Consider the following 24829-nt stretch of genomic DNA (forward strand, 5'->3'; position numbering starts at 1 on the left):
TGAAGAGATTATGAGACAACAACATCCTCAGTTGTTTAATTCAGGTGAATTTCGAGGACGAAATTCTTTAAGGGGGGGAGAACTGTAACGCCCCATTTTTTTCTGTGTTTTAATAGTATTTTACCGGTCTATGAATAGTACCACCAGTCCGGAAGTTGGTATTATTTTTTGTTCGAAAAATTTCTATTTATGTTTATATTTTATTTAACATTTTTGGAGCATGTATGCACGGTTTTTATGGGTAGAAAGTAAGTAAGGAATATTTTTGGAGAATTTAGATACTTAGTGAATAGTGAATTATGGTGTTATATTAAGTAAGGAAATTTGAGCAATTATTTTTTTTTATGGAGGAAAATTGAGGAATTATTTTTATGGAATAAATTAGAGACTTTTGTGGAGATAAATAATATTTTGAAGGAATTTAATTGGAGAATATTTGGAGAGAAGACCAAAATACCCTCCAATTTGGAGAAAAGACCAAAATACCCCCTTAGTTGCTTTAATAAAGCAACTATCAATTATTGAGCACCAACTTTTGCCTTCTTCTTCTCCATACACGTTTCCTTCTTCTCCTTCTTCTTCTTCTTCTTCTTCTTCTTCTTCATTTTCTTCAATTCCTACTTAGTAAACACCCATCCAACTTGATTTAAGGCATAAATCTTAGAGAGTGAAGCTAGAGAAGTAATATTTGGTGACTAATTTCAAGCAATTTGGTGATTTTCCTACTTGGGTCAAGTAAGTAATTTTATGAGAAGTGAATTATTTTTGGATTTAGAGTTGTCTTTTAGCATATACATGCTTAATCATGCTCCAATTACTTCTTTTCTTTGTTTTCTTTGTTTGATTTTGAGTTTCTTCCATGTAGAGGGTGGAGAGCCTTCTAATAAGGATAAAGGCAAGACCAAAGCTTGAGAAGCTTTGATTAAAGCTTGTTAAAGCTTGTTTTGAAGGTTAGTGTTCATAAACACACTTACCTTACTCAAATTTTGATTTTGTGCCTTTATGCTATTATGTGTATATTTTGAGATTTTGTATGAAATGATTGGTTTGTTGAATTTTGGTTGCCATTACATGCTCTTGGATGATGTTTGATGAGTATTTATGTTGTGGTAGACATTTCTACCTTGTATCTTTGTGGTTCATGTTCCTTTCATGGCTAAAGTAAACTGAATTTGGGAAAAACGTGATTTTGAGTGAGATTTAGGACCATTTTTCAGTCCTTTCTAGTTTCCTTTTGTGTCTGAGTCCTTCATAAAAGTTGTAGGTCTATCTCTTAGCTTTCCAACCCATCCTCTTGTGTCCAATTTGGAGATATATAACTCAACGTATGGCTAAAACACCCAAACTGACTCTGTTTGTGTCGGGCCACATGCATCACTGAATTGAGTGCCCATTTTGACCACTATAATGACAAGATTCGGTTCTGAGTTCTTCATAAAAGTTGTTTCCCTGTGTCTTGAGAATTCTCTCGTTCTGGATTGGTTTAATTTGAGTGTGGGGTTTAGTAGGAATTCAAGAAACAATGGACTTGGTTTTGCTGAATCAGGTCTGGTCTGTCAGTTTGTGTTCCTAGCTTTCTTTTGTTATCTTCCATATTGATCTGGGCTGTGATCCCTTCATAACATTTGTAGAATTTTGTCTTATCTTTCTAATGACTCTAATTTCATTTAATTTGGAGACCCATATCTCCGGTTATGTTTTAAAAACACAGCAAAGGTCCATGTTATTTTTATGCTGAAAATTTTTCTATGTTAAGTCATTTTGTTTAAGTATGAGAATTTTTATGAATTACTTAAGTTTAAATTAAGTTTTTATTATGAGAAGACTAAAGAAAATGAATTTTATGAGAAATGTTTTTGGGCTCTAATATACTTGGTGTGGATTTGATGCATGATTTGATTTTATTATGTATGATGAGAATGCTCGTCATTTGATGCCATTATGATAAGAAGCTATGATCATATGCTAGGCACGTGGGTGTCTTATGTTAGGGCGGACGCGCTCTATATGTTATGAAAAGGTTGGCGACCTAAGGCCATTATGAATAAGCTATGAAAACTTATCTGCTTCTTTTTCTCCTAAGTGTATATGAGCCCTTATACAATATTTTTAAGGAAGTGAAATAAATGAGATCACATTATGTTAATAACTCTTAATTTACCACAACTTATTTATGATATCAAATGAATTTCTAAAGCATGATGTGTTGGTGTGCATATGTACTGCATGTTCAAATTTAATCATTTATGTATATAAATGATTGTTTTTAAGTATGTTGTCATCACAACATTGGTTTGTTGTGTTTTATGAGCACCACTGAGTTTTATACTTAGCGCGTTGATTTTATCACGCGCAGGTTGGAGATTGTGCTTGCTGCTTAAAGACCTGAAGAGTAGCATCAGAGTTGAAGAGATCGTTTGGTAGTTGATTAGTATTTTATGTAACTAAAAATTATGGCATGTATAAGTATTACATTTTTGGAGACTGTATTATTTCATTTATAACTTAAGCATGTTATTGTAAATTATTTTGGTGTATATATATTGGGAGATAAACTTGGATTTATTTAATGGTTAGAACATTAGAAGTTGATATATTTAAATGAATGTATTGAAGTGATGAATATTATAATGTTATTGAGGAACTATGGAGTTATGAAATTATAGAAGTGCTATTGTGTTGTTATTGGAGTTTGATGGGGTTTGGAGTTTGAATTTGGGAGTGCTTTGTATTCATATGTTTGGCAACTTCTATTTTTAGGGGAAACTCTTGCAGTTTTTTTGTAGGATTCTCCCAAATCATTTTCAAAACAGAATACTATTACTTGCTAAACTTGTGAATACTAAGTCACTTCTAATTCATAATATGATTGTTTGATTTATATGTAGGTTAGGACGGTGCCTCCGGCACCGAACGGGGCATCCACCGTCGGGTCTTTCGGGATCGGGCGGCGGGTGTTACAGAACCTCCCTTAGAAATATGACTATTTACCTGTTTGAATATCACAATAATATTATTTATTTATCAATCAATACACACAGCCCATCCGTCGAGCAACTCACAACAACTCATCCCACCCGCCATAACCTTGTTCATCAATCAATTCGATTACTCAATTCACACAGACCATTCATCGGGCAGTCAATTTAACCAACATAAACATTAGCTAAGAATTCCTATTTCAATAACAAATCTTCTAATTATAGCTAATATTCATGAAATGTAATTAGCATTATTCAAAATTAACTGCTTCTAATAATATGACCTAACTAATTCTTAACAAGAATTATATCTAACTAATTATTTGTTAGAATTCAATTTATTCAACTATAAATTTTAAATTTGGAACTTTTACTGAAAATGGGAGAATAGATCTTAGGGCGTACCGGTTGAAAATCGGACTACAATTCCACAATCCCAATGAAGAGGAGATCATTCTGACTTTTTGGAACCTCGTCGGAGTGTCGCCGGCCGGTCACCGGACCGCCGCCGTTGCCACCATGCACGATGGCCGGAAAATCGGCCTTTCCCAGAAATTTATCACGATTATACCGTTCGACTCAATTTTTCGTCAGGAGTCCGATTTTGGCGTCAGTTGGGCGAGATTAGTCCCCCTAATTGGCCGGATCGAACCCGATAGTCCTCTCCTCGCCGCAGACCATGGTGTTTTCAATTCCTTCCACCAAAACCGTCGTTTCTTAGATGGAAATTGTTCACACAAGATGGAGGAATCAATCGAAGCTCACCTTGAGGCCATCAACTGCTTGAATCGAGCTTAATCAATGAAAATCCAAGATTGGGAGTTGTCGGGGGTGACCCTCCTGTTTCGCGCCGTTTGGGACTCTTTCCGCATGAAGGGAGGCCGGAATCGTGGTCGTTGAGGCTTTAGGAGGCGATCGCCACCCACCCTGGTTGCGCGTTGGTCGGAGAGCGTGGAGGGAGAGGGGAGAAGGGGCTGCTGCTCCCTGGAACGAAGAAGGAGAAGAAAAGGAAAAGGAAAAGAAAGGAAAAATCTTAGGGCTTCTAGACCATTCCGATTCGATTCAAACCGATTTGGTCTAATTCAATGATTTGGCTCTATTTTGCTTGGTTTACGAGGTTTTCGCATGGTTTACAGATCCGATTTGGTTTAATTTTGTTATTTTAGTTAGGTTATATTTTTTGTATTTTTTTTATTTTATTAATTTACGTAGTAATCACTTACATACACACATGTATACATATTTATAATAAATTAATAGCTAGAGCTCCATATTTACTCTCGAACTTTCGAAAGATTCTCAACTCGTAACTTCGATAATATGTTTTGGGCTTGAGGCCAACTCCGTAAACTTGGGCTCGAATCAGAACTAAAAGGTATTTGCAGCCCAAATAGTCAAAATTTCTGATTTTTGATTTAATAAAAATTCAAAAATTTTGAAAATAAAAATTCGGGGCATTTCAACTCCAAAGGGCGAACTAATTTATATTCTGGGGTAACATTGTACATAGAACATATATCTAGGAGTTCGCCTTCATCAATATCAGAAGGGGCATAAGCAATCATGATATTCTCTTTCCTGCACTTCACTTCGCCAACCCTAGACTCAGTAACTTCAACATTCTCATCCACACGACTAGAGGAAGAAACCTCAGACTGATCATCCAAAACCCGAACATCCTCATCACTAGACGAGCCCATGATCTAGAAAGAAGTATATAAGAAATGAGCAAAGTTACAGAACTTACTGAAATGAAGAAAGCTAGAGAGAGAAAGAAAATAGTTTTGAAGAGAGACGCTCTGAAGACTGGAAATAAGCAAGTAAATAAAATGAGAAGGGGAAGAAACTACATATAGAAGACTGGGATACTAAAAAGTCACTCTCATTTAATGAAGCGACTCTTGAAGTTCCTCTTAGAGAAATGTAGCGTCGCCTCTTTTCTCTAAAAAAGAGTTGTCTATTTGTTTGAGATTTTTATGAATGCACTTGCAACTTTATTGTACTTTTCCTTTATTTTTGCTCTCACAACTTTCTTCTATCTCCTCTTCATTTTACCATTCAAAATTTTCATATATAAACAGAAATAACACATAATTATTAGTTTATATGATATGTAAAATTGAAGTGCGAGGGTAATTTATATACAAAAATAACAAAATTATGATAATAAATACCAAAATATATCAATTAAAGAAAAAAAAAAGAAAATTGAAGAAAAATTATAAATGTAAAGAAAACACACACACACAGAGATCAAGCTTATTTAACTCATCGAACAAACTATTATTTCCCAACAAAGGAAAAAATTCAAAATGTTCATCACACATGTCGCATGATATATACATAAACTTTTCACAACTAGGTATTATTTTGTTTTGCAAAAATATATAATATAAACTTTTCACATTAAATAATAAATTAAAAATAATAATAAATATACTCTTTACAGGAAATACATATCACATCTAATTCACTAATATCATCTAGGTTTTTATTAGTCATAGAATTATAGTTGCAATCTAATAGTAATTTAATTAACTTTTATTCGTACTTAGTAGTTTTAAGTATTACAAAATAAGTTAATAGTTCAAATACTCTAGTTAAAACATCATTATTATTCAAATACTCTTAATATGGAAAAAAACTAAAAGCCAATGATACTTTTAATACTAAAACAAGAAGAAAAATGATACAAACTGAAAGTCAAATAAGCTTAATTAGATTATGTATCAACTTCAATGTTACTAGGCCTTCATTGAATGATAATATTGTGTCTTCCTTGCACTCCAACATGGTTGGGTATGGCAATACAAAAGTTTGTACCCCTTTCTTATATTATATTATTAAATTCTACAATGGATGTAATTGGAAAAATTGGAAGTTATTCACAGTTGTTATGGGATCTTACAATAAAGTCAAATCTTATTCATCTAATATTTTCAATGAAAATTTGTTTTGGCACGTCTCTATATTCTTCAGTTATAAGTCTATGGGATTCTATATCTTATTTGATAATCTTTATAATAATCAATAGCAGTTTGAATGAAATCATTTATCCATTCAATCGAGCTAAATTGAACATAAAATACATTTACATCTTACGTGTTAGAGAACGATGAGGAGTATATTTTTTCTTTTTGTTTAAAAATCTTAATGGACATTTGAGTTTATTTCAATTAATTAATATAATATATATTTAAATACACAATATGCATAATAAGTATGATGATCAATTGTCATATTAAATAAAAGAAATATTTTGTTAGTAGTTGAAAATGCAAAAAAAATGAGTAACTCAATATGCATATAAAATAAGAATTTTGCATAAGTTCTTACTCAACTCACTCCAATAAAATTATCAAAAACTAAGAAACATCACCAATTTCTTTTTTTTTTCTTTTAAATACAAAAAAAAAATACAAGTTGAATATTACTAAGCTTTTAAAATTATTTAAAATTTTCGTACACCCAAAATAATTATTTATAATTTTTAATACTTTGATTAAGTGATATAAAATGATTAAAATTATTCTAATTCTGAATACGAGGAAGACAAAAAAAAAAAAAAAAAAAAAAAAATTATTAGCATTTTTTTAATTCACTAAGAGGCCCAATGACAAGAGGTAGTTCTTCGCTAATAGTACTAAATTGGTGCAGATGTGGTCAAGAGGACTACGTGAGATGTTTTACTCATATATGATATATTTGATAATACACAAAAAATGTTTAGTACTTCAAAGATTATTCCAAAAGTGATTCTTTCATGGAAATTATTCCATTGAACATTACCTAAATTTGGCTTGTAATTAAAAAGTTTAAACTCTACATGATTTTAGTAATAATTAAAATAAATTTTGATTATACTACTTAATATTAGTGCCCTTGAAATGCTAATGAGAGATCAAACCAAAAAGATTCTATTTCAAAATACATCAATTATTTGCCTCCAATGTAAAACTTTTGTGAGGGATCAATGACAACTCTCTTACATGTAATGTAATAGCGTTTTTTAATATCCAAATATTAAGCTCGATCAACGTTTACATAAATCTTCATTATGATATATACATTATATTATTCTCACAAGTGGGCAATGGATGCTAAATTTCTCTTTGTAAAAAAAAAGTCATCAATGGATTACCGATCAAAGTATTTAGTCGTAAAAAGTATCAAAAATATATCTGTAAGAGAAGTACCAACTAAATACTATCTTATTTTACATTAAGATATATATATAAACTTTTCGCATTATATTATAAAATAAAAAATATTGATAAATATACTCATTACAGAAAATCCATATTGTGTCTAATCAATAATATTATCTAGTTTTTTTATTAGTCATCGAATTATCGTTGCAACCCAACAACAATTTAGTTAACTTTTGTTCATACTTAATAGTTGTAAGTATTGAAAATTTACTTAATAGATCAAATATTCTGGCCAAAATATCATTATTATTCAAATACTCTTAATGTGAAAAAAAAAAAAAAAAAAAAAAAAAAAACTGATCGTACTCTTAATACTAAAACAAGAAGAAGAGAAATGATGCAAACTAAAAGCCATATAAGCTTAATTAGACTATGTATTAACTTCAATATAGATGAATTTCCCTGGATTAGCTACTGATTTTCCTTTTGATTTGGTACAACAGTAGGCCATTACATTCCCTGAACCTTTGAGCTAACTCATCCTACATATCCTTTGCACAATTTGCATAAAGAGAAGCATCGGCTAGTTCTTTTGATATTGAATTCAAAAGCCAAGAAGTCATCATACAATCTACTTTGACCCATTTATTATGTAAAGGTGAATTAATGTTTGGTTTTAAGCATTTACAATTGATAAAGCTCAACTTGTCTTTAGCTTTCAACACTATCAACATCGATAGACTTCAAAATAGATGATTTCTGCCACTCAAAGGAGCACTCACCAAAATAATAAAAATTATAGGATTCCTAATTGATTTAAAATAAAATATCTAATTAAATATGTATTCCCTCTATTGTCTTTATTTTTATTTAGAGAAAATTTCAATTTAGGATGTTCTTTTTATATAGAGAATTTTATTTGAAATGGAAAATTTGAGAAGGATGCAATTGAAGAAAGTCTATAATGCCCTCATTTGATCTTAGTTTGCGCATTAATTATGCACAGTTAGTGAGAGAGAGAGGCAATAAAAAAAAAGGTTGGAAATTTAATATAATTATGTTTCCGAAGTAAAACAAAGGTTGAAAATTTTAAGTCACAAAATTGTTAATTATTGAAGAGTTAAAATGTGCTAATATTAGAAAATATTGAACACAAGTCTTTATTACCTACAGGTGTATAAATTGTTGAAGTGTGGTCTATTTATAAATATATGTTCATTTTGTTATATTTGTCTACAAACATTATATTTTTGTTGTATAGCATCAGAATAAGGTTTGATTTCTCCATCTTTAATCTTTATGTGCACACATAAGAGAAATGCACCCAATTCGTGGCTAAAAAGCGAATTGTCATGCGATGTCTAAGAGGAATTTCTTTTATCATTTCACCTGAGAATTGAACTCTTTTTTACCCCTATTTCATGAACATTTCATGGCAATAGAGTTATTCTTTGGATGTTACTTTGCATTTTGCTAAATTTTATAAACTATCTTCATAGAAATATTGAATATGGCCGTAACTTTTTCATAACCGCGCACATTTAGATTACTTTGTTGCATCTCAATCAAACGCATGGTGGTTAATAACATTATCAAGAATGCTTTTGTTTTTGTTTCCTTTTTTTCCTATTACCTGGAACAACATTTAGGGATGGATTAGTGTCGGTAACAACGATAACACATTCTTCATCATCAAGTAAGTAGTTCAAGCCTGGTAGTTGAAAAGTAGTGGGCATATTTTCAAAATATGTGCATGATTCAGTTAGAATGTCATTAAGATCAAATAAAAATATTGGATTCATGACGTCGCAAATGTAGTTGCCTTTTACCCTTATTTTCGAAAATGGTGTGAATGCAATTACATGTTCTAGGTTTGGTCAAAATTTACATGTGGCCATATTATAAAAGTTGAAGATAGTTGTAATAGCCAAAAATTTTAGTTCCATATTTTCGTTAATTTGCACACATATTATTGAAAACACTCAATGTTGATGTAAAATGAGTGAAAATCAAATTTCCAAACCGTAAAAATCAAATTTGGAAATTTTAAATTCTTAAAATCATTATATCATTTCTTTAAACTTTCCCTTCATTTTCAAGCATTAATTGCTAAATAAATGTGTCCTCGGGACTCTCTTTTTGTGAGCCGGCTCTCTCATAATTAATGGAGCAATTAATATAAATTAGAGTACATTAGCCAAAAAATGAAAAGAAAAAAATTTAGTTTAACTTAATCTCTGTGCATTTTCTGTTTTCTCTAAATGAAGAGAACAGAAGGAGTAATAATTTGATTTGACAATTGGATTTACTTATTTTTACAATTTTAAATTTCAAATGTCTAATTATCTCTATATTTATTTTAAAAATTATTTTTTAAAAAATACATCCAATTAAATCATAAAAATTAAATAAAATTGTATAAATTAAAAAAAAAGAATAAAATATTGAATAAAAAAAGAGCTCTTGAATTTTTTTCCATTATTTCATCTTTAATATAGAAAAACTGAAAATGAAAATGATAGCAAATATGCCCAAATAACCTTTTTTTTTTATTAATTCAAACTTTATAGTGTATTTTTTAGTAAGATTTCATTAGATTAAAAAATGAAATTTTTTTTTTACATTATATTAGTCAAATACAATAATATGTAAATAATCCAAATAAGAGTACACCATCATCTCCAAAAAAATCAAAGAGAAAGAATATATTTAAAAAAAATTATTTTAGTTCATTATATTTAACTAATAGAGTCTAATAATAAAGTGTTTACCCATATTTTAAAAAATTCAGAACATAATTAATTAAAAAAAATTTTAAATTTCATTTTCAAGATATGAATTAAGATTTTTGATTTATCTTCTAAAAAGTAATATCACATGAGAACTTATAATTAAGAACATCAAAATCTATTAATTATAAAAATTATTGGACAATAATAATGCAAGATCAAATAGAGAAAATACATATACATATTTTCTCCAATTAAAATGCATAAAAAATGTAACTAAAAGAATATTCAAAAGGAAAAATGGAATTTATTTTCTCCAATTAAAAGACAATAAGAAAATATCAAAATCTATTAATTATAAAAATAATTGGACAATAATAATGCAAGATCAAGTAGATCAAAATACATATACATATTTTCTCCAATTAAATTGCATAAAAAAATCTAATTAAAAGGATATTCAAAAGAAAAATGTAATCTATTTTCTCCAATTAAAAGACAATAAAAAAATACAACTAAAATAATCTTTAAAAGGATAAACTTAAATAGTTTCTCCGGTTAAAATGCATAAAAATCTAACTAAATGAATATATTAGAAATTCAAAATTAATCTAAGGATATTATAGAGAATTCCATTTTGCCACTCCTATTCTCACATTTATTTATCATATAGATAGGTAGCTAAAGGCAAGGTTTGTTTTAAACCCATAAAACAAACAAACTTGATCAAGAAGTGGTCCCTCGTCCTAAAATGGTTTCCATGTCACTGCTGATGTGGTTCCTTGGACTCCCTACTTGCCGATCTACGTCAGCATGCTGTTTACGCGTCTGCTCCTCCAACAAGCCGTCCAGTTAGTTTTTTGCGAAAATTCCTGAGCTTAAGAAACAAGCAAGAATAGATGATATAATTTGACAATGGGTCATTAGAAATTAGTGTTTGATTTTTTAACTTTCAGTACTCCATCCGTCTGATTTTGTTTGCATGGTTTGACAAAAACGTATAATAAGAATTTAGTCAATAAAAATTATTTTATTATTTTTTACCCTTAAAGCATTAAGATATTAATAAAAGTCATTCATTTAATGAACAATTATAAATGTTATCATGAGAAAATAATTATTTATCATAAAAAAAATAATTATTTATATTCATAAAGGACATCTAAAATAAAGAATAACAACCAAATAAAATGGGACAGAGAGAATATTAATTAAGGAAATAATTATTTATATTCATAAAGGACATCTAAAACAAAGAATAACAACCAAATAAAATGGTACAGAGAGAATATTAATTAAGGAAATAATTATTTATATTCATAAAGGACATCTAAAAGAAAAGAATAATAAAAAAAAATGGGACAGAGAGAATATTAATTAAGAGTGTCAGACAAATCTAATATATGGATTAAATACGGTTAAGTCTAGATTTGATAAACCATGATAGAATGTAATATAGTTTAATTAACAGTATGTATAATGTAATGAGTATTATAAAAGGTATGTCTGTTGGAAAGTATTTTGAAGCTATTCAACAAATAATTTTGGGTATATCAAATCAAATTCATATAAAAAATTATATCTTTAATACTCGGTACACGAATGGTTTAAGAATATTTCAGATCATAATTAAAACATTTATATACTGTTGTTGATATATACATCAATTTAGAGATCAACATTCCATTAATTGAGTCTGACCAAATCGAATTAGCTCAATTTTAATCGAATGCATTTTTATATAAATTGAATCTGGAACCAAATACTTTAAAAACAGATTTAATCAAATCAAATTAATTTTAATTCAGTTTGAATTAGATTATTTCAAATCAAATTAACTATTTTGACCTTAAAAATAAATTTGATTAGTTATATACAGTAATTGAACCAAAACCGAAAATTAAATGGTTTTTTTTTATCCAAACTAATAGATAATTGAATTTTTAAAATAACTATCTAAATCCGATAAAAAATGATTTGGTTTTGTTCAACTAGAAACCGAGTATTGCTCACCTATAGACAACATATGTACCAAGCATTACAAGATCTCTTTGCCTCTGTCCATCAGCCCACTCCCAGTTTCCATTGAAACTTCCTACCCAAGAAATCAAATTAAGCTCATGTGATATTCAATAGTGGTGGAAAAAAAAATCAAGAGATATGCCTAATGCCTAATGCCTAATCCAAGGGCAGTTTGGTGCAAACGTACCTAATTATTTGTCCTTCCAATTATACCCCTTTCAAGTCAAGTTGTCCTAAACTATCCACTATTTGGATTCAACATTCAGCCTATTGCAATTCATCTCTCTCTCTCTCTCTCTCTCTCTCTCTCTCACCCCCTAAAACAATCAAACATCATGGTCGTGGACCAGTAGTTCAATAGTTAGCATGTATTTTCCACATTCTATGAATATCTCTAAGATGCTTTTTTTTTTTTTTTTTTTTAGATAAGATCCTTAAGATGCTTTTTGATGATAAAAAGGAAAAAAAAAAGTTTGGATTCTCTCATCTTTGCACAAACAGACAAACTTGACCTATAATATTTGTGTAATCTCAACCCTTGAATTGACAATGAGCATTGAGATTTTTTTAATAGAGATTAATTTTTAATTTCCATGGAATTAGTAGTTATTTATTGAAGAATAAAATCTCAAAGGCTGAGATTAACTAAATATGATAGTTCATATTTGCAGACATTCTTAATCCCTAGAAATACTAACCTATACGGGTGCACCACTGCGGCAAATCTAAAAATGATAAAAGTTGTTCAAATAAGGCCTGTTTGGTAACCACTTTGAACTAGTTTTCGGCGTTTTGTCTTCTCTATTAATTGTAATGTTCATTAATATAGCTTTTATAATAGCTTTTAGAATAAACCCTAAGAGTGTAAATATATTTTCCCTGGGGATAAAAGGGGACAATATATTGTTAAATGACCGATACTTTTTTGAATGACAATCAACTATTTGGTCTTCTCACTTCAGTGAGGAGTTAAAGGTCTCAAGTTTTAGTCCTCTCGACCACAGGTGTTTTCACCAATTTGGTGAGCCAAGGGGAGGACTACCCTTTATTGTGTAGCATGCAGTGTTATTTCGGCCTATAAAAGCCTTCAATGAATTTAAAAAAAACTGACAATCAACTATTAGCTAAGTATAGGAGGAATGAATATAATACCTATTGTAGGCAAATATTTTCTATTAATGCCAAGAAGAGGTAAAATGAAAGCAGAATGAACCATCATTAGGAACATCTAATAGAGAAAAGCAGGGTATTAGTTGAAAATGATGAAACTTTGAATTTGATCAAGTGAATAGAATATATCACACTGGATATCCATATCAAAAAAAGACTTATTTTAATGCCAAGGATTTCAACAAGGCAAGAAACAAGTCATATAGCCGTAAAAAGAGTAATTCCAAGTCTAAGAAGGTAGCTTGAAAACAACCTGACAGAATTCCACTTGGTCTAACATATACCAGAAAAAGTCAAACTTGGCAATGTCACCAAACTAAAGAAGCTGAATGCTTTCTTTTGCTATAAATAGTACACACCTCATCAACTTCATGCAATAAAAACTCATCTTCTTTCCTTTTCTCACCTTCGCTTATTGTATTGTATAATGGCTCCCTCTCTTCGGTCTGTTCTGCTTCCTTTTATTAGTCTGCTTTATATGCAGACTTTGGCAGAGGCTGCAACATGTAGTGACTGTTTCATTCAATCTCGAGCAGCGCATTATCCAAATTCTGATGAACAAGGAACAGAATGTAAGAAAATTTTAATGAAATGAACTAACATAAACAAAGAGAGAAACAAAAGCCTGCATCTGCTTGACAATCTCATTTTTATTTTCTTTTTCAGCTGGTGCTTGTGGATTTGGTTCTTTTGGGGCAACAATAAATGGAGGAGATGTATCAGCTGCATCTGATCTCTATCGTGGTGGTGTTGGATGCGGTGCTTGCTATCAGGTATGAATAAAGTCATCACAATTTCATACCGGTGTTATTTAGTGCATTATTTGTTTGATTTAAACATCTAAATATTTGTTTAACATGACTATTTAATTAATTGACTAGGTGAGATGCACTGACAGCAACTACTGCACCGACAAAGGAGTTAATGTTGTTATAACTGACCAAGGCTCAAGTCATAACACAGATTTTATTCTCAGCAGACAAGCCTTTGGTCGGATGGCTCAAAATGTAGATGCAGCTGCTTTTCTGCTATCATTTGGAATAGTTGGTATTGAATATAGACGGTGAGATTACACATACTACACGTATTAAGTGTCTTCTCAGTACAAAGCTTGGAACTGTTTTTTCTAAAAAAGTACTATTTTAGATTCTGTTGCAAAAAGCTACTTGAAACTGCATTTGTGGCAGTATTTGATAAATGTCGTAATGAAATGTGAATAGTGAGAGCAAATGCATTTTTAGTCCAAGCGTTGGATTAAAAATACATTAAATTCCATTAGGGCAATTATTAAACACAGCAGAACCCGAAAAAAGAGATGGAAATCAAAATGCTATCGTTCTTTGACATGGATTGAGATTTAAACAGTTTAAAAATATGTTTAGAAATTTGTTATTACCATGATTTTTACTAAGAAAGAGAAATTTCGTCTGCGATTTATGTTCTGAGAAACTTAATGCTAATTAAGTATTATGCTATAATGGAACTTTTCTGTCCATGCAGTGTTTCATGCAGCTATCCAGACAAAAATATAACAATCAAGATTGATGAGAACAGCAACTATCCTCATTATTTGGCTTTTGTCATAAGGTTTCAACAAGGAAAGAGGGACATTACTGCTGTGCAACTATGTGAGGTATGCACTATCTCAAATGTGAAGAGAAAAAGCAAAAAAAAAAAAATTTACCTTCTTAATCTTCAACTGTGGTTGCTCTTTTCGCCAACTTCATTTTTCTCTCAACTACCATGTGAACAGTGTATCAGCCAAAAGCATTAGTTAATTCTAATATATAAAGTGAAGAAGACTTAAATCAAGTAAAAGTAGCATCTAGGTCCCATTAATATTAAAAAAGGAAAAGCCTTATCAAATCATGATTATGATAACTGTGATACTAATTAAAGTTTATTGACAAAACTAATTTGCAGGCTCAAAATTTTGTCTGCAAGCTTTTGGATAGGAGTTATGGAGCCGTATGGACAACTACATCACCCCCAAGCGGACCTTTGTCGCTGAGGATGTTATTCAGTAGTGAAGATGGAGATGATGAGGAATGGGTTGTTCCTGTCAATAACATTCCCCAAGACTGGAAGGCCGGAGAAACATATGATACAGGAGTGCAAGTGAACATATAATCAGATGATCTTAGTCTGACTATTTTTCTCGCCAAACAAGTCCCTAGAAAATATAAATCTTATTGTGTAGCTGTTAAATATATTTTATTTTATTGTATTTCTTTTCTTCATCTCAAGATGGGGATAGAGTTTAATAAGAGAAGTTCATGAATGTAATCATTTCAGTGCCGACCCCTAAAACCCACTGTATTCTAAAAAATTCCGAAGTTTCAGATCTTTTTATTTCCCTTTATATTTTAAATAGAAAGTCCGCCTAAATGTCAACATCCCAAAATAGAGTAAAGAAAAAGAGCTAGCCGACTTGTTCCTTGAGATATATTTCAAGTTGAACATCTGTTAGTGCGTTTATAGATATAAAGTTTTAGACATTTAACATGTATAAAAAACTTTGTTACTGTTGGGATTTATGCATAAAGAGTTAAAGAAATGACAAAGTCCCTTCACAAAAATGATATCAATAGCCAACACTTAAAACCACCTGAATCTACCTATTTTAGAATAAATTAGTATCTAGTTCCACATATTGAACCTAAGAACAAGTAAAATGTAAACAGATAATCAGCTGATGAGTGATGTCACCTACTTAACCTGATTGGTCTAAGCATAATTCTAAAAATCAATTAATTTTGTTGCCATCTTTGGCTACGAAGTCAAAAAAGAGGATGCAAGCAGAATGGTGGAAACACAAGGACTTGCAGAAGTTCAAAAGGTTGATCGAGTACTTGGCCTTGGATTTCGATAGTATTTTGTTTCCCATCGATGAAGATTTGTATCCATAGTTTCAATACTTTATCTTGGCCTGTCAAAGTTACTGTTCAAAAGATTAAAAAAAGGGCTGTTGGTAAGTTGAACAAACTGAAAACATCTGAGGTAATTCCATCTTGCTTTAACTTTCAAATTGAACAGCAGAAAATATTGATTTTCTACACATTACACATGAATAAGACTAGCAAAATGAAAAGGGTCCTGAAGATAATGAAAGAGCAAACCATGGTTTAAAGTAGGACTTGTTCATTTCTATATATCTCAAAGACAAGAATCTCTGGTGGGGGTAAAGTTTCATCTTTCACAAAATTCAAGGTTAAAGTTGGATCATAGTGGAGAAAGGAATAAAACGTAGCTGTTTTTCAGATTGAGATGTAAAATAAAATGAGTTGAAGCATCATGGACTGAGAAGTTCAAAAAAAAGAAAAGAACCCAAAAAGACCTGTTCAATTTTCAAAGATCAGGGTAGGCTTATTCCAACAAGTTGCAGTTGCACACCTTTTTCTTTAATACTAACAACGTTCTATTTTGGCTATACGTGCCATTTAAGCATATTCACAACATCTCTGCTGAGAACCTTGAGTCCAAACCTTTCCAGAAGTTATTCCCTTCACTTGGAAATCTTCGATCTCTACCTTCTTAACAATTTGGAATTTTAGAAGTTCAAAAAATGATCCATTTTCCCTAGTTCTGAAAATTTTTTTTGGATTTCTGTCAATTTCAAGTTTTCTACATCATTCTGCTTCCCTGAAGTAGCATCTATATATGTTTGGTACCAGTAGCATCTATCTTTGACATCTATAGCTAAATTAGTTGGTCGGCCACAGTCTTTTCAAGCCCTGAATGAGTAGGTTCTACAGAAGAATTCTGCATATTCATAAAAGGCACTGCATTATTATCCTTTTCAAAATTCTGAAAATGCAAGTTTATTCCCTTCATTTCAATAAGGATGCTGACGCAAGTGGGATCCAGAAAGACACTATAATGGTTTCCATGTCATGCCTGATGTTGTTAAATAGACTCTTTATGCCAGTCTATATTGGCATACTGTTTTCGTGTCTGCTTCAGCCTGTCAACAAAATGTCCAGTCATGTACCTTTGGATAAATTCCTGAGCGTAAGGAACAATAAAAAATTTATCAGAAGATGGCAAGTCCAACAAGTAAAACTGAAGATATATTACAGTGAACTTTGAAAGGTTGAACAACTTCTATGGCATTGTATTAAATTCAATGGAAACAGTTTGAATCTGACTTCTACAATATAGCATTATATACACCTATCCTTCCTAGAAATTCTGTCATATCTTAAATAGTCTTTTATGATGCTAGCTGTTTTTGATAGAATTTCTTTATTCTAAAAACTTTGCCTCCATTGCTTCCAGCACACCTTTTTTAATTTTTAAAATGCTGATACTAATATATATATATATATATATATATATATATATTGGTGTTTTCCTTATAGGTGCTGAACCCAGGAAATTAAATCTCATGTGATCATATAATTAGTGGGAACATCAAAAAAAGATGCCTAACCTAAGAGTTTTTCAGTGCAGATGCACCTAACTCTCTATTTAACTTTTCTATCAAGCCAAGTTGATTAAAAGTATCCAATCTTTGCAATTTTGCTTTCAACATACAACAACATAGCCGCATCTAATACCTTCCTCTCTCTCTCTCTCTCTCAATCCTGAAATCAATCATACATCGTGGTCCAATAGCTACCATGTTTTTCCACATTCTATGCATACCAAGGTTCTTTGGATAAGGACATCCACAGAAACTGAAGTAATTAAGGAAAAAGCATAATTAGAAATACCTGATAGAGATTAATAGAGTATTAGTTGAAAATGATGACCATTGAATTTGAAATTGATCTATTGAATATTTCATATTGAAATCCAGATTAACTAAAGACTTTTTGTTAATACCAAAGACTTCATTAAGGCAAGAGAAGTCCGATAGAATTTAAAAGGTATGAACTAATTCTTTAAAATTTTATAAAACAAGTAATTCCAAGTCTAAGAAGGGAGCTTGAAAACAGTCCTAACAGATTCCACTTATTTAGAATAATATTTTATTAAGATGTCAAACCCTGCAAGGTTTACCAAACCAAAAATGCTTGATGGTTGTTTTGCTATAAGTACTACATACCTCATCCATTCCATGCATTACCAACACATCTTTTCTTTCATTGCTTTTTTGCTTTAAACCATATAATGGCTTCCTCTCTTCGGTCCTTTTTGCTCCTTGCAATTTTATTCTTTATGCAGAATCTGGCAGAGGCTGCAACATGTAATGACTGTTTTGTTCATTCTCGAGCAGCTTACTATCCAAATTCTGATGAACAAGGAACAGAGAGTAAGAAGTTTCATCAAAATGAAAATTACAAAAGACAAGTCTGATATACTTAATGCTAAGCATGTTGTTCTTACAGTTTTTTATATGAATTCTAGGAGGTGCATGTGGATTTGGTTCATTCGGAGCAACAATAAATGGTGGGGATGTGTCAGCTGCTTCTAACCTCTATCGTGATGGTGTTGGATGTGGTGCTTGCTATCAGGTATCAATTAAAGCATCAAAGTTTTTTGTTGAAGTACAAAATGCCCTGACTGTTCAGGTTTTCTCAATATACAGGAACATAATGATTTTGTTTTCTTTCCCAGGTGAGGTGCACCAACAGTAACTATTGTGCAGACAAAGGAGTAACTATTGTTATAACTGACCAAGGTTCAAGTGATAATACTGACTTTATTCTTAGCAGACGAGCCTTTAGTCGGATGGCTCAAACCACAGATGCAGCTGCATCACTATTATCTCTTGGAATAGTTGATATTGAATATAGACGGTGAGATATCCATAAAAGCTTTTTTATTTCTTACTCACCATGGAAAAGGTCTAACTAAAGGAAAGAAATGAAATATACCATAATTCATTCATGTGGCCGTGGACTTAAATATATACCAACTTAAATAAAGAACTGTCATTTGATAGCATTTCCACATAACAACTGTATTCTTTATTTTACTACGAAAGAAAAATCTTAATTTTATTTTGTGAGAACCTAATGTTATTTAATGTCACTGATGTAAAACTCTCTGTCTCCGTGCAGCGTTTCATGCAGCTATCCAAACAAAAATATAACAATCAAAATTGATGAGAACAGCAATTATCCTCACTATCTAGCTTTTGTCATATGGTATCAACAAGGGAAGAGTGATATTACTGCTGTGCAGCTATGTGAGGTGTGATGCAATATCTGTAATATTAAAAGTACCTTCTTGGTCTTAAAAATTTGACTGCTCTTTGCAACCACAATTTTTCATTCAACAATCACGTGGACTATGTCACAGGTGCCGCTAAAATGCAAGTTAAATCTGGTTAGTCATAGATCACATGATGAAGAAAATATTAGCAGAAATGCGATGAAGAAAATATTAGCAGATATGCCATGATAGAGTGAAACAAAGATAATAGAAATCAAGTAGAAAACTATGTGATGTAGAATGTCAAGTTTTCAATTTCATTAAAATCAAATACGCCTACAGAGGCTACAAACTTATATATAGAAAAATAAAATAAAAATTGCAGCATAAATTATTATGAATTTTCCAACTACTGAAAGAAGCATGATAAATTTGAAGATGCCTTCTCTCTAGATCATGATTCAGACTCGGGTTATGTCTATGGGAGGAATACAAAATACATCAGTATGTAGTCCCTAGGTCATCATACAAAAAAACTGCATCAAGATCATGTGGAAACTCCTGACAGATTTTACTAAATTACAGAAACTGTTACTAACAAAATCAATTTGTCATATGCAGACTCAAAACTTTGCCTGTAAGCTTTTGGATCGGAGTTATGGAGCAGTGTGGACAACTACATCCCCCCCCAGTGGTCCTTTGTCACTAAGGATGTTATTCAGTAGTGAGGATGGAGATGAGGAATGGCTTGTTCCTGTCAACAACATACCCCAGGACTGGAAAGCTGGAGAAACATATGATATAGGAGTACAAGTGAATATATAGTTATATGAGATAGATTTTTTATCATGAAAATAAGCCCATATAAATTCTTATGTGTAGCTCTTTAACATGTTTATTTTAAACATTACTTGAGTATTTTTCATTTTTTAATTCGAGAAAGGAGGTGGAGTTTAATAACAGAAATTCATGAATGTAATAATGTCATAGTCCAATAAAAAATTATAAGTATCCTAACAGATGTCTGCTTACATGTCAACATCGCTAACTACAATGAAGAAAAGAGCCGATTAGTTTCTTTAGATATATTGTCAAATTGGACATTCTTTAGTGCATAACCAAGATATGTACCAATAAGTTTTCAACAGATGATGATTGCAGTTGGCATTCACAGGGAGCAATAAAGGGGGTAAATAATAATTAAAAAATAACATTGAATGTTTCCTATAAATAGGCACCCAGCTTCACAAAATAAATTGAAAATAATGTAAAACACTCCAAAACTCAGCTGATTTTCTTCTTCTTAATCTAACCAGGCAACCATAATCAGAGAGAACAGTATCCTAGTCTTAGGCCAATATTATAATAGTATCACATCGGTTCAAGCACAAAGTATTACGGCTATTCAGAAAGTCAGGTGAACCGATCTGTGGTTTGCAAGAATTTTATTGCCATTAAAAGAGACACTGTTCAAAATTCTATCTCAGCCTAAAAAGTTACTATCCAAAAGTTAAAGAACTTTGATAGTGAGATGGATAAATGAAGGCATCTCTGATAATGCCACCTTTAGTTATTTTTGGGATGCAAGATCCAGGTATCAAACTCTTAGATTCCCGTAGGTGCACCAATCACACTATGCTCACTTGGTAGCGCCAACTTGCTGTTACTATTAAATTTTAGAGAAAAAACTACAGTCTTATTATCACATTTAATAGCAAGTTATGACTGGCCAAACATAAAGAATTTACAGTAGATAATAAAACTGTATCAAGTCATTAAAATTGTAGTTACAGCAATTGGTCGTTTCATCTGTTCTCATCAAAACCAAAAGACATGAATGCTCTATATGTTGAGGAAAATTTTGCTTTTCTAAACCTATTTGGAAAATTTTGGTATAATACACTACCATTTTCAAAATTGACACATGAAAGTACAACAAGCTGTAACAATATGCCAATGCCACTGTTCATTTCACTTGCTAAACACAGGTATTCGGAGATCAGTACAGCCATATCCTGAATTATTGCAGTTAGATATACTTACTTTATCTGTTCCAATGTTCTACACTTCGGCTCTATGTGCTGTTTAAAATGTCTGAAAAATCTTTGCCCACTGCCTTGTGGCCAAACCCTTCCAAAATGTACTCTCTCCCCTTGCAAATCCTCAGTTAAACATTTCTTTTTTTAATGGTCTGCCTTCAAAGATGTTTTATTCCCGCATGGTTTTCAGAAACCATTGTTAGAACATGTAGAAGACAATTTCATCTGAGCAGCAATCTCACTCAGCATTGCTTGCACCATGCTTCTCTGATGGAGTGAACCATGTTTTAGATAAGATTCTGATCCCAACTCTTCAATGGAAACCAAGGTACAATATATTGCTTTTTCTAACCCTTTTTGCTCCATTATATTTCTCATCTCTTCTACTTCATCCCATTTCCCTGCACCAGCATATATGTTTAATAACAGCACATATGGTGCAATATCCCTTGGATACAACTCGATTAGTTTCTTCGCCACTAACTCTCCTAGTTCTGAATATGGGTAAGTTCTACAAGCAGTCATAAAAACCTCAAATAAAGTTGGCTTTTCCTCCAAATGCATTTGCCTTAGAAGTTCTTCTAACGGTTCCATTAAACCTGCCTGGCTAAGGAGATCAACCACGCAACCATAATGCTCTACCTTGGGCCCAATCTTGTATTTTCTTTGCATAAGACCAAAGTACCACCAACCCTCTAAAAGCAATCCTGAACGTGAACAAGCAGATAAAAGACAAACAAAAGTAGCTTCATTTGGCATAATTCTATTCTTCTCCATCTCCAAGAACACCTCTAAGGCTTTCTCTCCATATCTATTAATACCATATCCCATGATCATAGCATTCCATGACACGACACTTCTTTGAGGCATATCATTAAAGACACATCTAGCTAAGTCTGTGACCCCACATTTTGCATACATTGTCAAGAGAGCAGTTGAGAGTAATTCATCAGGTTCAACTCCATTTTCTTTAATATAAGAATGAATCCATTTTCCTAAATCAAGCTTTCTTAAATTCGCACATACAGTCAATACGCTCACAAGAGATGCTTTATTTGGCCTGGCCTCTTTTTCTTCTAGCATCCTGTTGAAGAGTTTCAAACATTCATCATAATCCTTGCATTTCAGATACATAGCCAACATGATATTCCAAGAAATCACATTCCTAATGGACATTTTGTCAAAAAACCAGCGAGCCATTTCAACATTCTTTATTTTTGCATATCCGTCAATCATACAGTTCCAGGATACAACATCTCTAAATGGCATTTTCTCAAACAATTGTTTAGCTTCCACCATGTTTCCTAACCATACATATCCAGAAACCATTGAGTTCCAACTAAAAGCATCTCTTTCAGGCATATCATCAAAAAGCTCGCGTGCGAGATTTACATCTCCATTCTTCACATACCCATCAATCATGGAATTCCAACTCACCAAATCCAACACAAAACCATTATCAAACACAACACGCGCATCCCATACCCTCCCACAAACAGAGTACATATGCATAAGAGAATTCCTAACAAAAAGATCAAACTCAAACCCAAATTTCACAATATGAGCGTGAGCCTTTTTACCTTCTTTCAAAGATCCAATATCAGCACAAATCTTAACCACAACAGGAAATGTGTAATGATTAGGCAAAACCCACCTAGCAATCATTTTCTCATAGTAAAATCTCAAGGCAGCAAATGGATCATCGACACTTAAAAAACCTCTTATTATAGTATTGCACATGAAAGCATCAGGTTCTTCAATACGATCATACAGACAAACGCAATGAGAAACTAAATTTAAAGCAGCGCAAAGCTTCTTTATGTAACGACCAGCAGCCAGGGGATGATTAAAGATGCCTAAAACTACAAATTGGGTGTGGATCTGATTAAATTGCTTGACATTAGAGCATGAATGTTCTAATTTTTGCAAAGCTGGATGACTAAGATCTAATGCAGGTACATCATGGTTATCTGTGCATGTAATTTGGAGTTTGGGATTACTAGGAAACAGTTTTGGTGGAGGTTTCGAGAGGTTTTTCTGGGATTTTAGGAACTTGTCAAGAGAAAGTGATGATCTGAAGAAGCTGCGGTTTACAGTCATTTGTGTTATGGCGGGAAAGAAAAGAAAGGAAGGATTTTGGACTCTGTATTCTTAAGTTGTGTAGTAGTAGTGGGCTTCCTTTGAGTGAGTATTTCTCCTATTTATCGATTTATGGGATTTTTGCTTGCAGTTGCAGGCTCCATTAAAGAACAACTTGGAAGTCCATATGTTTTGGATCAAGTTTTAGCTCCTATTAATGTTTACTTCTTCACTGAAGGTATTCAAACGAATTGCTTTAAGATTGAGCATGGGGTAGCTCATTAACAGCTTAGAAAGCATTTGGTTTCTATTCCAGGGGTCATCATTCGATTTTAACTGGACCGAATTAGCTCGGTTTCGATCTATTCCAATATATTTTTATGATAATCTAATTTAGAACTAAATGATATAATAATTTATCTAAATTGAATTAAATTGATTTGGTTTCATTTAGATTTTGATTATTCCAAATCAAATTAGTTATTTTAGGCTTAAAAATAAATTTGGTAAATTACATATGCTAACCGAATCAAAAATCAAAAAGCAAACAGTTTTATATATCCAAACTGATGAATAACTGAATTTTTAAAACAACTATCCGGATATAATTGAAATGATTTGATTTGGTTCGTTTCGATTCTCGATTAGAAATCGAAAATTGCTCACTCTATTTGATTCAACCGATTCATCCTGCTAATACTCATTTGTGTTCAATAGCTACATTGTAGGTGTTTCTTTTTAATTAGCATAGTTGTTGGTAGAAGTTTGAATTGGTTGTTGATTTCATCAACTACATTTTGAAGTTTTTTTTTATGAGTTGATAACTGAGTTGCATTTATATTTTATTTGAACTTTATTAATTTCATAAAAATAATTAAAATTAATATTTTTTGTAGTCATTTTATTTATAATTATTTAAAAATAATAATTTTACTATTATGAGCACATTCAAAATGTTTTTACATATACACACCAAGGTATAATCTAATGGTAAATGCATATACAACCTGAAATTATATCTAAATTCGAATCTCCTACCCCCATACTCAAAAAAATAAAAACTGTTTTTTCATATGAGAACTATAGTTCAAGTGGAACAAGTCATTTTACAAGAATAACTAACACCATTAAAACTTCTTTAACCTTGATCTGTATATATATATATAACTTCTCTGCCCTAAATTTTTTTACATTTTACTACTAAACCTAACATTTCAGTGAATATGATTAGTTTCATGTAAGAATAAAATTTATAAAAGAAATTATCAACTCATTTAAAATACAAAATAACTTTTTCTTCACTTTTGAAAATTAAATGCTAATTTGTGAAATTTGAAATTATTTCCTAAAATATTATCAAATATATCATGATATTAAATTTCAAAAAGATAAATTAAAAATTGTATCAATACTCGATACTACTATTAAATTTCCACATCCCCCACATAAGGCTATGATTTTATTAAAATTGCATCATTTGTTTGCAATATTGAAAATTAGTTAAAAAAATATTAAAATCTTTAACTCATAAGACAATAAAACATAAATAATAATAG

At 31.4% G+C, this 24829-nt stretch overlaps 3 protein-coding genes and 1 long non-coding RNA gene across 8 annotated transcripts; 3 read left to right on the forward strand and 1 right to left on the reverse strand.

Moving 5' to 3' along the window:
- Positions 1-553: 553 nt before the first annotated feature.
- LOC149492569 (uncharacterized) lies at positions 554-2636 on the forward strand. The gene is made up of 3 exons (XR_016318692.1): positions 554-735; positions 866-950; positions 2357-2636. It is a non-coding gene; the product is annotated as an uncharacterized LOC149492569 (long non-coding RNA).
- A 10830-nt stretch (positions 2637-13466) lies between these two features.
- Positions 13467-23556, reverse strand: LOC105636379 (pentatricopeptide repeat-containing protein At4g18840). 5 transcript variants are annotated; one of them, XR_016318849.1, is made up of 5 exons: positions 19755-19880; positions 19227-19308; positions 18104-18289; positions 14738-17058; positions 13467-13604 (listed from the first exon to the last, which is right to left on the reverse strand). XR_016318849.1 is itself a non-coding variant. In XM_089716413.1 (4 exons), exon 1 carries the CDS (start codon positions 23292-23294, stop codon positions 21381-21383), a length of 1914 nt encoding a protein of 637 aa, XP_089572539.1. In that variant the 5' UTR covers positions 23295-23556; the 3' UTR covers positions 16361-17017; positions 18104-18289; positions 19227-19308; positions 21199-21380. The 5 variants fall into 5 exon arrangements, 3 of the variants coding, with proteins under 3 accessions (XP_089572539.1, XP_012075032.1, XP_037493236.1); XR_016318848.1 differs by having other exon boundaries at positions 19227-19781; XM_089716413.1 differs by lacking the exons at positions 13467-13604; positions 19755-19880 and adding an exon at positions 21199-23556 and having other exon boundaries at positions 16361-17017.
- LOC105636393 (expansin-like B1) lies at positions 13481-15339 on the forward strand. Its single transcript, XM_012219652.4, has 5 exons — positions 13481-13625; positions 13720-13826; positions 13935-14116; positions 14554-14686; positions 14977-15339. Exons 1-5 carry the CDS (start codon positions 13481-13483, stop codon positions 15181-15183), a joined length of 774 nt encoding a protein of 257 aa, XP_012075042.1. The 3' UTR covers positions 15184-15339.
- On the forward strand, positions 18169-20030 carry LOC105636385 (expansin-like B1). Its single transcript, XM_012219647.4, has 5 exons — positions 18169-18310; positions 18406-18512; positions 18616-18797; positions 19062-19194; positions 19777-20030. Exons 1-5 carry the CDS (start codon positions 18169-18171, stop codon positions 19978-19980), a joined length of 768 nt encoding a protein of 255 aa, XP_012075037.1. The 3' UTR covers positions 19981-20030.
- Positions 23557-24829: the final 1273 nt, after the last annotated feature.

The sequence above is a fragment of the Jatropha curcas genome, chromosome 11 (genome assembly GCF_041381405.1).
Source record: "Jatropha curcas cultivar XTBG-Jc1 chromosome 11, XTBG_Jcur_1.0, whole genome shotgun sequence".
Classification (NCBI taxonomy): Eukaryota; Viridiplantae; Streptophyta; class Magnoliopsida; order Malpighiales; family Euphorbiaceae; genus Jatropha; species Jatropha curcas.

Bases quoted from the DNA above. Each gene is read 5' to 3' on its own strand.
- LOC105636393 (XM_012219652.4), top strand. From the start codon at position 13,481: ATGGCTCCCTCTCTTCGGTCTGTTCTGCTTCCTTTTATTAGTCTGCTT. The intron at 13,626-13,719 runs GTAAGAAAATTT...TTTCTTTTTCAG, and splicing joins TGATGAACAAGGAACAGAAT to CTGGTGCTTGTGGATTTGGT. The intron at 14,117-14,553 runs GTGAGATTACAC...CTGTCCATGCAG, and splicing joins GTTGGTATTGAATATAGACG to TGTTTCATGCAGCTATCCAG.
- LOC105636385 (XM_012219647.4), top strand. From the start codon at position 18,169: ATGGCTTCCTCTCTTCGGTCCTTTTTGCTCCTTGCAATTTTATTCTTT. The intron at 18,513-18,615 runs GTATCAATTAAA...TTTCTTTCCCAG, and splicing joins GATGTGGTGCTTGCTATCAG to GTGAGGTGCACCAACAGTAA. The intron at 19,195-19,776 runs GTGTGATGCAAT...TGTCATATGCAG, and splicing joins CTGCTGTGCAGCTATGTGAG to ACTCAAAACTTTGCCTGTAA.
- LOC105636379 (XM_037637308.2), bottom strand. From the start codon at position 23,294: ATGACTGTAAACCGCAGCTTCTTCAGATCATCACTTTCTCTTGACAAG.